General features: G+C 42.3%; 1 protein-coding gene across 3 annotated transcripts in view; it reads right to left on the reverse strand.

Annotated features, from left to right (window-relative positions):
- The window catches only part of LOC124126793 (SH3 domain-binding protein 2-like), a 64891-nt gene that overhangs the window by 16928 nt on the left and 34952 nt on the right, over window positions 1-13011 (reverse strand). For 2 of the 3 annotated variants that reach the window (XM_048402570.1, XM_048402571.1), the window contains exons 8-11: window positions 12289-12359; window positions 11456-11479; window positions 4329-4360; window positions 3410-3482 (exon numbers count right to left, since the gene is read on the reverse strand). In XM_048402570.1, the coding sequence (XP_048258527.1) occupies window positions 3410-3482; window positions 4329-4360; window positions 11456-11479; window positions 12289-12359 (200 nt within the window). The remainder of the gene's footprint in view (window positions 1-3409; window positions 3483-4328; window positions 4361-11455; window positions 11480-12288; window positions 12360-13011) is intronic. The other variant, XM_048402572.1, reaches the window with a different exon arrangement.

The following is a 13011-nucleotide window of genomic DNA, read 5'->3' on the forward strand; positions in this document are numbered from 1 at the left end:
AGGAATTTGGCCTCCTCTACTACCTTGATAGGAGTACCATCTAAAAATAAATCTGGATCCTTGTGAGGTTTGTATTTACAACAAAAGTGAATACAGTTTGTTTTGGATTTAGAAAATTTGAAGCCGTTTTCGTTTGCCCATTTTTGAATTTTGTTAAGACAGAGCTGTAGCTGTCTTTCTATTGTATTCATATTCTTACCACGACAAGAAATGTTGAAATCGTCCACAAAAAGTGAACCATCAACGCTATTGTTTAATACTTTAGTGAGACTATTTCCTGTACTCGGAAAAGGAGCTGGCCAAGCTAGTCTTTTTTTATTTTTTTATTGCTGCTCTAAGGCCAAACTGTGCACACACGTACAGGTAATAGCTGTTGAATGCTTAGTTATTTTAAAAAAAAATATAACGTTTCTATAGAAGTCTATGGGAAAACATTTGGTTGTGTGTAACCTAAAGGGAAGTAACTGCATGCTATATTGGATCGCATTGTTTTTAGGTATGAGAATTTTTTAATTTTTTTTGAAAATAGAAATAAAAATGAAATGTGGGGCTGATTTTATGATGCTGTGGTTACGTGCCTGGGAACCAAGACTATTAAATGTTTTTAGCCTTAGTTGTATTTCTATTTAAACAAAAGTCCTGCAAGGTTGACAACAGTAACAAGAAATACTCCTATCCCCCTCCAGTGAATGTTCCATTTCACTGAATGAAAAACCGTATAACACACTGCTAGCTAACTGGTACCTTTAACCTCTAGAGTGAGTTTGATTTTACGCCGCTTTTAGCAATGTTCCAGCAACATCACGGCGGGGGACACCAGAAATGGGCTTCACAGATTGTACCCATGTCGGGAATCGAACCCGGGTCTTCGGCGTGACGAGCGAACGCTTTAACCACTAGGCTACCCGACCGCCCTAACCTCTAGGGTGGTGTTCCCATGAGAAGATCACTGGTTATCAACAGATACACTAGGTTCTTTAACTTATTTCCATGGAAATACAAGACAAAACATTCCAAACACGTAAACGTAAGCAGTTGACCACTTCAATGATAAATGAGGAAATGCATTTGTTCATTGAATGGAATTTCATGCCATTAAAAATGTGAAAAAAATGACATTTAAAAAAATTCCTATATAGAAAAAAAATCATGTTTATTACTTGACTGATGACTGTGCATGAGTTGATCAAGAAATGTTGAATAATCTTTGTGTAATGCCCCAGAAACAAACCCTACCTTCATTTGAATCATTGTCATGGAAAAAGGAAAAAATAAACATTTTCAACCCCATAAATAGCAAAAGGCACCAGGTCACTTTACTAGACTGATATCTATATATGGACGGACAGCCCCCTTTGATAGATAGGAGAATGGGAGGACAGACAGACAGCCCCCTGTGATAGATAGGAGAATGGAAGGACAGACAGACAGCCCCCTGTGACAGATGGGAGAATGGAAGGACAGACAGACAGACCCCTGTGACAGATGGAAGGTTGGAAGGATGGACAGACAGCCCCCTGTGATAGATAGGAGAATGGAAGGACAGACAGACAGCCCCCTGTGACAGATGGTAGAATGGAAGGATGGACAGACAGCCCCCTGTGATAGATAGGAGAATGGAAGGACAGACAGACAGCCCCCTGTGACAGATGGGAGAATTGAAGGATGGACGGACAGCCCCCTGTGATAGATAGGAGAATGGAAGGACAGACAGACAGCCCCCTGTGATAGATAGGAGAATGGATGAACAAACAGACAGCCCCCTGTGATAGATAGGAGAATGGAAGGACAAACAGACAGCCCCCTGTGATAGAAAGGAGAATGGAAGGACAGACAGACAGTCCCCTGTGACAGATGGGAGAATGGATGGACGAACAGACAGCCCCCTGTGATAGATGGGAGAATGGAAGGACAGACAGATAGCCCCCTGTGATAGATAGGAGAATGGAAGGACAGACAGACAGCCCCCTGTGACAGATGGAAGGTTGGAAGGATGGACAGACAGCCCCCTGTGACAGATGGGAGAATGGAAGGACAGACAGACAGACCCCTGTAATAGATAGGAGAATGGAAGGACAAACAGACAGACCCCTGTGATAGATAGGAGAATGGAAGGATGGACGAACAGCCCCCTTTGACAGATGGGAGAATGGCAGAATGGACGGACAACCCCCTGTGATAGATAGGAGAATGGAAGGACAAACAGACAGACTCCTGTGACAGATGGGAGAATGGATGGACAAACAGTCAGCCCCCTGTGATAGATAGGAGAATGGAAGGACAGACAGATAGCCCCCTGTGATAGATAGGAGAATGGAAGGACAGACAGACAGCCCCCTGTGATAGATAGGAGAATGGAAGGATGGACAGACAGTCCCTGTGACAGATGGGAGAATGGAAGGACAGACAGAAAGCCCCCTGTGACAGATGGAAGGCTGGAAGGATGGACGGACAGCTTCCTGTGACAGATGGGAGAATGGAAAGATGGACGGACAGCACCCTCTGACAGACTGGAGAATGGAAGGACAGACAGACAGACCCCTGTGACAGATGGGAGAATTGAAGGATGGACAGACAGCCCCCTGTGACAGATGGAAGAATGGAAGGATGGACAGACAGTCCCTGTGACAGATGGGAGAATGGAAGGACAGACAGAAAGCCCCCTGTGACAGATGGGAGAAGGGAAGGATGGATGGACAGCCCCCTGTGACAGATGGAAGGTTGGAAGGATGGACGGACAGTCCCCTGTGACGGATGAAAGGTTGGAAGGACAGACAGTCCCCTGTGACAGATGGAAGGTTGGAAGGTTGGAAGGACAGACAATCCCCTGCGACAGATTGAAGGTTGGAAGGACAGACAGACAGCCCCCGTGACAGATGGAAGGTTGGAAGGACAGACAGCACCCTGTGACAGATGGAAGGTTGGAAGGACAGACAATCCCCTGCGACAGATTGAAGGTTGGAAGGACAGACAGACAGCCCCCGTGACAGATGGAAGGTTGGAAGGACAGACGGTCCCCTGTGACAGATGGAAGGTTGGAAGGACAGACAATCCCCTGCGACAGATTGAAGGTTGGAAGGACAGACAGACAGCCCCCTTGACAGATGGATGGTTGGAAGGACAGACAGCACCCTGTGACAGATGGAAGGTTGGAAGGACAGACAGCACCCTGTGACAGATGGAAGGTTGGAAGGACAGACAGACAGCCCCCTTGACAGATGGAAGGTTGGAAGGACAGACAGCACCCTGTGACAGATGGAAGGTTGGAAGGACAGACAGACAGCACCCTGTGACAGATGGAAGGTTGGAAGGAGTGAAGGACAGCACCCTTTGCTCCATCCTCCTCCCCCTAAATAGCTGGGATAATAGAAAGGCCTCTGGTGGCTGTCATGGTTCCTGGCAGACCTACTCCGTGTGCCACTTCGGTAGTCTTCTGTTTAATACTGGCGCCATCGGGGCTCCCCCTCTTTTGTTTTGAATCCCTGGAACAATTATTACATTCAGGAACAAGATAACACCAATCTCCTAGTAGCTGAGTCAATGTCATTCTTACATTATCATACAAAAGAACACAAAATCAGTCATAATCATTTGTATTTTGTATTGATGTTCATCAAACATAGGAACCAGATTAGTATACATACAATAATACCCAAATGGTATGGAAAACCAATTGTCTGGACAATTACTGTTCGAAATTCACACATACATACATAGGAGATTACTCTGTGGCTATAATTTATTAATCATGAGGATAATTTCAGCCTCTAGAAATGGTAGGTCATTATGTCAAGTCTTGGAATGGTAAGTCACCCTGTCAAGTCTTGGAATGGTAAGCAATTATGTCAAGTCTTGGAATTGTAGGTCATTATGTCAAGTCTTGGAATGGTAGGTCATTATGTCAAGTCTTGGAATGGTAGGTCATTATGTCAAGTCTTGGAATGGTAAGCAATTATGTCAAGTCTTGGAATGGTAAGCAATTATATCAAGTCTTGGAATTGTAGGTCATTATGTCAAGTCTTGGAATGGTAAGCAATTATATCAAGTCTTGGAATTGTAGGTCATTATGTCAAGTCTTGGAATTGTAGGTCATTATGTCAAGTCTTGGAATGGTAGGTCATTATGTCAAGTCTTGGAATGGTAGGTCATTATGTCAAGTCTTGGAATGGTAAGCAATTATGTCAAGTCTTGGAATGGTAGGTCAATAAATTAAGTCTTGGAATGCCATAATGTGAAGTCCTTAAGCAAGAATATTGTAACGGAAAGTAGTATTGTCAATCCACGGAATGGTAATTCTATCAACCTGTACTAAGGTAGATTGTACCTACCTCCTCTTCTCACCACCACCTTCTCCTGTGCCCTGAAAATATGTATCATATATTATGTCTGTGTGATTTAAAGTAATAGAAATGTTCCTATATCTCGAAGTTTGTTTCTAACTCATGAACAATTTCAAACTAGAACAGTTTCTATACATGTAATTATCATGGTAGTTGGGACTCAGATCCACAGTTGGACTTGGATCAATGACAGGGTCCAGGGTAGGTCTCAGATCCATGGTAGGTCTCAGATCCACAGTTGGCCTCAGTTCCATGGTAGGTCTCAGATCCACAGTTGGCCTCAGTTCCATGGTAGGTCTCAGATCCACAGTTGGCCTCAGATCCATGGTAGGTCTCAGATCCACAGTTGGCCTCAGTTCCATGGTAGGTCTCAGATCCACAGTTGGCCTCAGTTCCATGGTAGGTCTCAGATCCACAGTTGGCCTCAGATCCAAGGTCTCATAATCACAGTAGGAATTTGGGGTCCATGGTAGGACTCAGATCCATGGTAAGAGTCAGATCCATGGTAGGAGTCAGATCCATGGTAGGAGTCAGATCATGGTAGGACTCAGATCTATGGAAGGACTCAGATCCATGGTAGGACTCAGATCTATGGTAGGACTCAGATCCATGGTAGGACTCAGATCTATGGTAGGACTCAGATCCATGGTAGGACTCAGATCCATGGTAGGACTCAGATCCATGGTAGGACTCAGATGCATAGTAAGAGTCAGATCCATGAATGGAGTCAGATCCATGGTAGGACTCAGATCCATGGTAGGACTCAGATCCATGGTTGGAGTAAGATCCATGGTAGAATTCAGATCCATGGAAGGTATTCAGATGTTGCATATTTTCGAACTCAGTATATCTTTCTATGACATGAACAAAAGTATTACAGATATGAAACAGTTAGAATATGAATAAACATCAGCTAACTAAATGCAGTAAAGGATGCCATGAAGCAGAGATAGCTAAAAGTGAAACCCAGAGGGACACCATTGATGACATCACAACACACTAGCACCCCATGATGACATCACAACACAACAGCACCCCATGATGACATCACATCGCACCAGCACCCCTTGATGACATCACAACACTCCAGCACCCCTTGATGACATCACAACACTCCAGCACCCCATGATGACATCACAACACAACAGCACCCCATGATGACATCACATCGCACCAGCACCCCTTGATGACATCACAACACTCCAGCACCCCTTGATGACATCACAACACTCCAGCACCCCATGATGACATCACAACACACTAGCACCCCTTGATGACATCACATCACACCAGGACCCCTTGATGACATCACAACACAACAGCACCCCTTGATGACATCACAACACACTAGCACCCCTTGATGACATCACAACACAACAGCACCTGTTGCGCAGTGGAAGGCAACGTTCACGTGTCTACCTTTCCTCTTATCTACTCAACTGGAAATTATACGATTAATGGAGAACTAAACATAATTCTCTTCCTATGACAAAATGGGGAACTAAACGTGATTTTCTTTTTACGACGTGGGGAACTAAACGTGATTCTCTTCTTAATGAAAATTAAAGAAACTATGCAAGGTCCATGACCACGAATGCAGGAATGAATAATTGACTATACGAGCAAGTACACACTTTACGTTTCTAAGGGCCACGAATATTGTCCCATCTAGTTTATACTAAGACCATGAATATTGGTCCAACGACAACCAGCAGCATCCCTTGATGACATCACAGCACACCAGCACCCCTTAATGACATCACAATACACAAGCAGCCCATGATGACATCACAACACCAGCACCCATTAATGACATAACAACACACTAGCAGCCCATGATGATATCACAACAAACTAGCACCCCTTCATGACATCACAGCAAACTAGCACCCCTTCATGACATCACAACACACTAGCACCCCTTGATGACATCACAACACACTAGCACCCAATCATGACATCACAACACTCCAGCACCCCTTGATGACACCACATCACACTAGCACCCCATGATGACATCACAACACTCCAGCACCCCTTGATGACATCACAACACACTAGCACCCCATGATGACATCACAACACACCAGCACCCCATGATGACATCACAACACTCCAGCACCCCATGATGACATCACAACACTCTAGCACCCCTTGATGACATCACATCACACCAGCATCTCTTGATGACATCACAACACACCAGCATCCCTTGATGACATCGCAACACAACAGCATCCTTTTATGACATCACAACACAACAGCACCCCTTCATGACCTCACAATACAAAAACCTTGTAGTCATGGACACGAGATATATATTTCTGACTTGATTGAGACATTTTCTATGTGTATATTCTCATTATAATCAGATCTTTTAGTCAAGAAACAATACCTTTAGGGACACCTCAATAGGAGGTTGTGTGAAATGAACCCTTAAGTTTGACCATCCAGTGTGTGGGTTCCTAAACCATCAGATGTCAGATTCAAACAGTATGCCAACATTCCATTACCAACACCTCAATTTGGAAACTTGGATTGGACACAGAGCACAATTACACCTTAAACAGTGCACCCTGAATAGTACACCCTGAACAGTGAACCTTTAATAGTACACCCTGAACACTACACCTAAGCAGTACACCCTGAACAGTACACCCTTAACAGTACACCCTGAACAGTGCACACTGAAAAGTCCACCCTGAACAGTACACCTTGAACAGTGCACCCTGAATAGTGCACCCTGAACAGTGCACCCTGAATAGTACATCCTGAACAGTGCACCCTGAATAGTACATCCTGAACATAACACCCTGAACAGTACACCCTGAACAGTACACCCGGAACAGTGCACCCTGAATACTACACCCTGAACAGTACACCCGGAACAGTACACCCTGAACAGTACACCCTGAACATTGCACCCGGAACAGTGCACCCTGAACAGTACACCCTGAACATTGCACCCGGAACAGTGCACCCGGAACAGTGCACCCTGAACAGTACACCCTGAACAGTACACCCTGAACAGTACACCCGGAACAGTGCACCCGGGACAGTGCACCCTGAACACTACACCCTGAACAGTACACCCTGAACAGTACACCCTGAACACTACACCCTGAACAGTGCACCCGGAACAGTGCACCCTGGACACTGCACCCGGAACAGTACACCCGGAACAGTACACCCTGAACAGTACACCCTGAACAGTACACCCGGAACAGTGCACCCGGAACAGTGCACCTTGAACACAACACCCTGAACAGTACACCCGGAACAGTACACCCGGAACAGTAAACCCTGAACACTACACCCTGAACAGTACACCCGGAACAGTGCACCCTGAACACTACACCCTGAACAGTGCACCCTGAACACTACACCCTGAACAGTACACCCTGAACAGTACACCCGGAACAGTGCACCCGGAACAGTGCACCCTGAACAGTACACCCTGAACACTACACCCTGAACAGTACACCCTGAACAGTACACCCGGAACAGTGCACCCGGAACAGTGCACCCGGAACAGTGCACCCTGAACACTACACCCTGAACAGTACACCCGGAACAGTACACCCTGAACAGTACACCCTGAACAGTACACCCTGCACAGTACACCCTGAACAGTACACCCTGAACAGTACACCCTGCACAGTACACCCTGAACAGTGCACCCTGAATAGTACACCTTGACCAGTACACCCTGAACACTACACTCTGAACAGTACACCCTGAATAGTACACCTTGAACAGTACACCCTGAAAAGTACACCCTGAACAGTACACCCTGAACACTTCACCTTGAACAGTACACCCTGAACATAACATCCTGATTAGTACATCCTGAACATAACATCCTGATTAGTACACCCTGAACAGAACACCCTGAACAGTGCACCCTGAACAGTACACCCTGAACACTACACCCTGAACTGTACACCCTGAACAGAATACCCTGAACAGAACACCCTGAACAGTGTAATCACTGGATTGTCTGGTCCAGAGTCCATTATTTACAGACTGCCTTCACGGAATATTGCTGAGTACACCCTGAACAGTGCACCTTGAACAGTACACCCTGAACAGTACACCCTGAACATCTTGGACAGTACACCCTGCACAGTACACCCTGAATAGTATACCCTGAACAGTACACTCTGAACTGTAAGCCTGAACACTACACCCTGAACAGTGCGTACTGAACAGTACACCCTGGCAAGTACACCCTGAACAGTACACCCTGGACACCCTGAACAGTACACCCTGAACAGTCCACCCTGAACAGTGCACCCTGAACACCCTGAAGAATACTTCCTGAACAGTTCACCCTGGACTGTACACCTTGAACAGTAAACCCTGAACAGTACACCCTGGAATGTACACCCTGAACAAAGCATCCTGAACAGTACACCCTGGACAGTACACTATGAAAAGTACACTCTGAACAGTACATCCTGAACAGTACACCATGAATAGTATACCCTAAACACCCTAAACAGTGCATCCTGAACAGTACACCTTGAACAGTACACTATGAACAGCACACCCTGGACAGTACACTATGAAAAGTACACTCTGAAAAGTACACTCTGAACAGTACACCCTGGGCAGTACACCCTGGACAGTACACCTTGGAATGTACACCCTGAACAGTACACCCTGGACAGTACACCCTGAACAGTACACTCTGGAAAGTACACCCTGAACAGTACACTCTGGACAGTACACCCTGGACAGTACACCCTGAACAGTACACTCTGGAAAGTACACCCTGAACATTACACCCTGAACAGTACACTCTGAACAGTACACTCTGAACAGTATGCCTGAACACTGCACCCTGAAGAATACATCCTGAAGAGTACACCCTGAACTGTATATATATATACAATCTGACACATTATTCTTCATAGACATTCAAACATATTATTCTACATATAAATTCAGACACATTATTCTACATATACATTCAGATACATTATTCTACATATATGTTTAGACACATTATTCTACATATATATTCAGACATACTATTCTACATATACATTCAGACACATTATTCTACATATATGATTAGACACATTATTCTACATATATATTCAGACACACCATTCTACATATACATTCAGACACATTATTCTGCATATACATTCAGACACATTATTCTACATATATATTCCAACACAATATATCACATATACATTCAGAACCATTATTCTACATATATGTTTAGACACATTCTACAAATATATTCAGACACACTATTCTACATATACATTCAGACAAATTATTCTACATATATGATTAGACACATTATTCTACATATATGATTAGACACATTATTCTACATATATGATTAGATACATTATTCTACATATATATTCAGACACACTATTCTACATATACATTCAGACACATTATTGTGCATATACATTCAGACACATTATTCTACATATATATTCCAACACAATATATCACATATACATTCAGAACCATTATTCTACATGTATGTTTAGACACATTCTACAAATATATTCAGACACACTATTCTACATATACATTCAGACACATTATTCTACATATATGATTAGACACATTATTCTACATATATGATTAGACACATTATTCTACATATATGATTAGACACATTATTCTACATATATATTCAGACACACTATTCTACATATACATTCAGACACATTATTCTGCATATACATTCAGACACATTATTCTACATATATATTCCAACACAATATATCACATATACATTCAGAACCATTATTCTACATATATGTTCAGACACATTATTCTACATATATTAAAACACTATTTCACACATATATTCAGATATATTATCATACACATGCATACAGATACATTATGATACATATATATTTAGAGATTCAGACACATTGTTCTACATATATATTTAGACACATTATTCTACATATACATTCAGACACATTATTCTACATATATATTCAGACACATTATTCTACATATGCATTCAGACACATTACTCTAGATGTATACCAAGAGGAGAGACAGACAAGCAAAAAGCATGCAATACTGTACAAACAAGGGAGGATGTTGATCGTAACACATTCTACCATGAGAAACATACTTCATCTTAATCACATTAACCCAGCACCCCCTTATACTGGACACAGTAATGTACAACAGGATGAGTCCTTGTTATTTGCCACATAGTCATGCTATTGGAAATGTAAACAAATGGCTTAGGTCAGACACAGTGAGTGAGTGAGTTTGGTCATATTTAAGTACAGTGAATCATGGGAAGAATGTTATCCTGGTTGTGGAATATTATTGGTGTTGATAGACCAAAGCTGATGATTAGGGTGGCTCTGGGATTCAAACCCACCATGACCACCCTGAGATGCAAACTGTGGTTGCTGGGACCACTGGGCCACCTGGTACACAGGAGCACAATAATGTCAAAGTTCATAGGAAGAACAATGACATCGACCAAAACACAATCCCCAAACTTTGTTTAAGATGAAGTACCTTTCTGATTCTGACAGCATGTTTAGTAACATACTGGCCTCCTCATATCATCATCCTGCTTGTCTCTAAATACTTTGAATTTCAGAATTTCACTGATTGATAGCAATTTATGCTTATGATATAGTCAAAATCATACAGAGATTTCTTACAATCATTGAAATTTTTTGTCGCTTTTATAAATATAATTCCCATGACCCATAATAAAAGATTCCACTGTATGCATAGAAGGGAGGAAGAACAACGGCAGAAAACACCGTTGTCAACTCAATAAGCAGTCCAAGGGATGGCGCTGGAGGTAGGTGCAGTCAAGTCCTATTAAGTCAAATATGGTACGGCACATTCAACCTGACCAACACTCAGACAAATTTGATCAAAAGAAAAACAAATTTTGAGATTTGCTTGCCAGACACCCTGATTGTCATTTCTGTGGCATTGGGAACACCACACATTAACATTGAAGAAAATACTCGTAAATACAACCAAGTTGTTTTCAGTGATTTGACATTGAGAATGTCTGTCAGGTTGAATATATTGTATCAATCAACACACAGGGTGGATTTGTAGAAAGATGTTGGTTTAAATACCCTTAAATATCCCGCTCTTGTCCGCTGAAACAAATGGAGCTCTTTCTAAACACATGCACACGTTTGCACATGATGCATCTATAACCTTCCTGATACAGCCATGCTGTATACAAGGCTGTGGACAGACAACAACTGTGAAAACACCGACATATCTCTCTCAATGTACTATTAAATAGTCAAAGATACATATAGCAATTTAATGCAGCTACATCCTTCAGTGAAGATCATAAAGTTTGATAATAACATAATTACATTTGTTTGTTTTTCTGATGTTTAACGCCACACTCAGCAATATTCCAGCAATATGACGGTGTTATGTGAATAATCAAATCTGGAACAGACAATCCAGTGATTGATATCATGAGCATCAATCCACACAATTGGGATATGATGATATACATCAACCAATTCAGTGAGCCTGACCACCTGTTCCCTTAGTCGCCTCGTATGACAAGCTAGGATGCTAAGGACAAACGCTGAAATACAAATCCTCTGAATATAAGAAAAATATTCCTAATGTTTTTGCAACAAATTTGCTTGCCCAAACAATTTGGTTTTCTTCTAAAAAAGTGTGTATTTTACACAAGACAATACAGTAGTTGCAAATCCAAGAAATATCTGTGATTAAATTAAGGTGAGTTTCCTTTAAAATTGGGTGTTTTTTCCTCACACCCTGATATTGTTATTTCTTGACAGACCTTCAGGACGTAATGGGTTCAATGAACTGTACACAAATACCTTTGTACTACAGACTGGAAGCGCCCAGGTTCCCACGGCAACAGGATAACGAGGACCTATGGTCCATGTGAGCTCATACTTAAGTGTGAACTTACTTGTTTAGTAAGGTCCAACTTTGAATTCAATTCCTTAGATAAATCCTGTACATTTTTTGTCGTGTGCATGTCTGAAATTATAATATATTTACATGAGATCATTGTAAATGTATGAATTGTGACAAACCACATCATCAATGTTGGGGTTGACAAGGAAATGTACAGCATAATTAAACATTTTGAAGCAGATTATCATTGACGGTCTTGAATTCCCTCCCCTCACTGTGCTGATATTATGATACACATTTTAACCAATCAGAAACATTTGCTGAGTTCAAACCCATGTAGCACCGTAATTTCCGGCCACCTTTTTCTTGTTTACCTCGGTGGCGAAGCTTAGGGTTGAGATTTGATGGTTGTTTTAAAATAAATACGAGGTGAGGTGACCACAGATGAACACGATTGTGTAGCCAATGGTTTGTTTAGCAAGTTCCAATAGGTTGAAATAACTGACATTCATATTTCATATATTATCAAGCTGTGATTCGAACCGAGTGCGAAATCTTGAATAAGAACCAAGATGGCGGGTGTCACTCCTTGTCTATATGTATATAGAGGGGTGAGAATTTTTTTCTATACAAATATACAATGCTATACACGCTATCATCGAGTTCCTGTGTCTGGAGTTACCTCCCTTGGTAACTTCATAAAAGTACTTCATGGTGTACTTCACACCACTCAGCAATATTCCAGCTTTATGACAGCTGTCTGTAAATAATAGAG

This window comes from Haliotis rufescens, unplaced genomic scaffold, assembly GCF_023055435.1.
Source record: "Haliotis rufescens isolate VD_foot unplaced genomic scaffold, xgHalRufe1.0.p SCAF_27, whole genome shotgun sequence".
NCBI classification, from domain to species: Eukaryota; Metazoa; Mollusca; class Gastropoda; order Lepetellida; family Haliotidae; genus Haliotis; species Haliotis rufescens.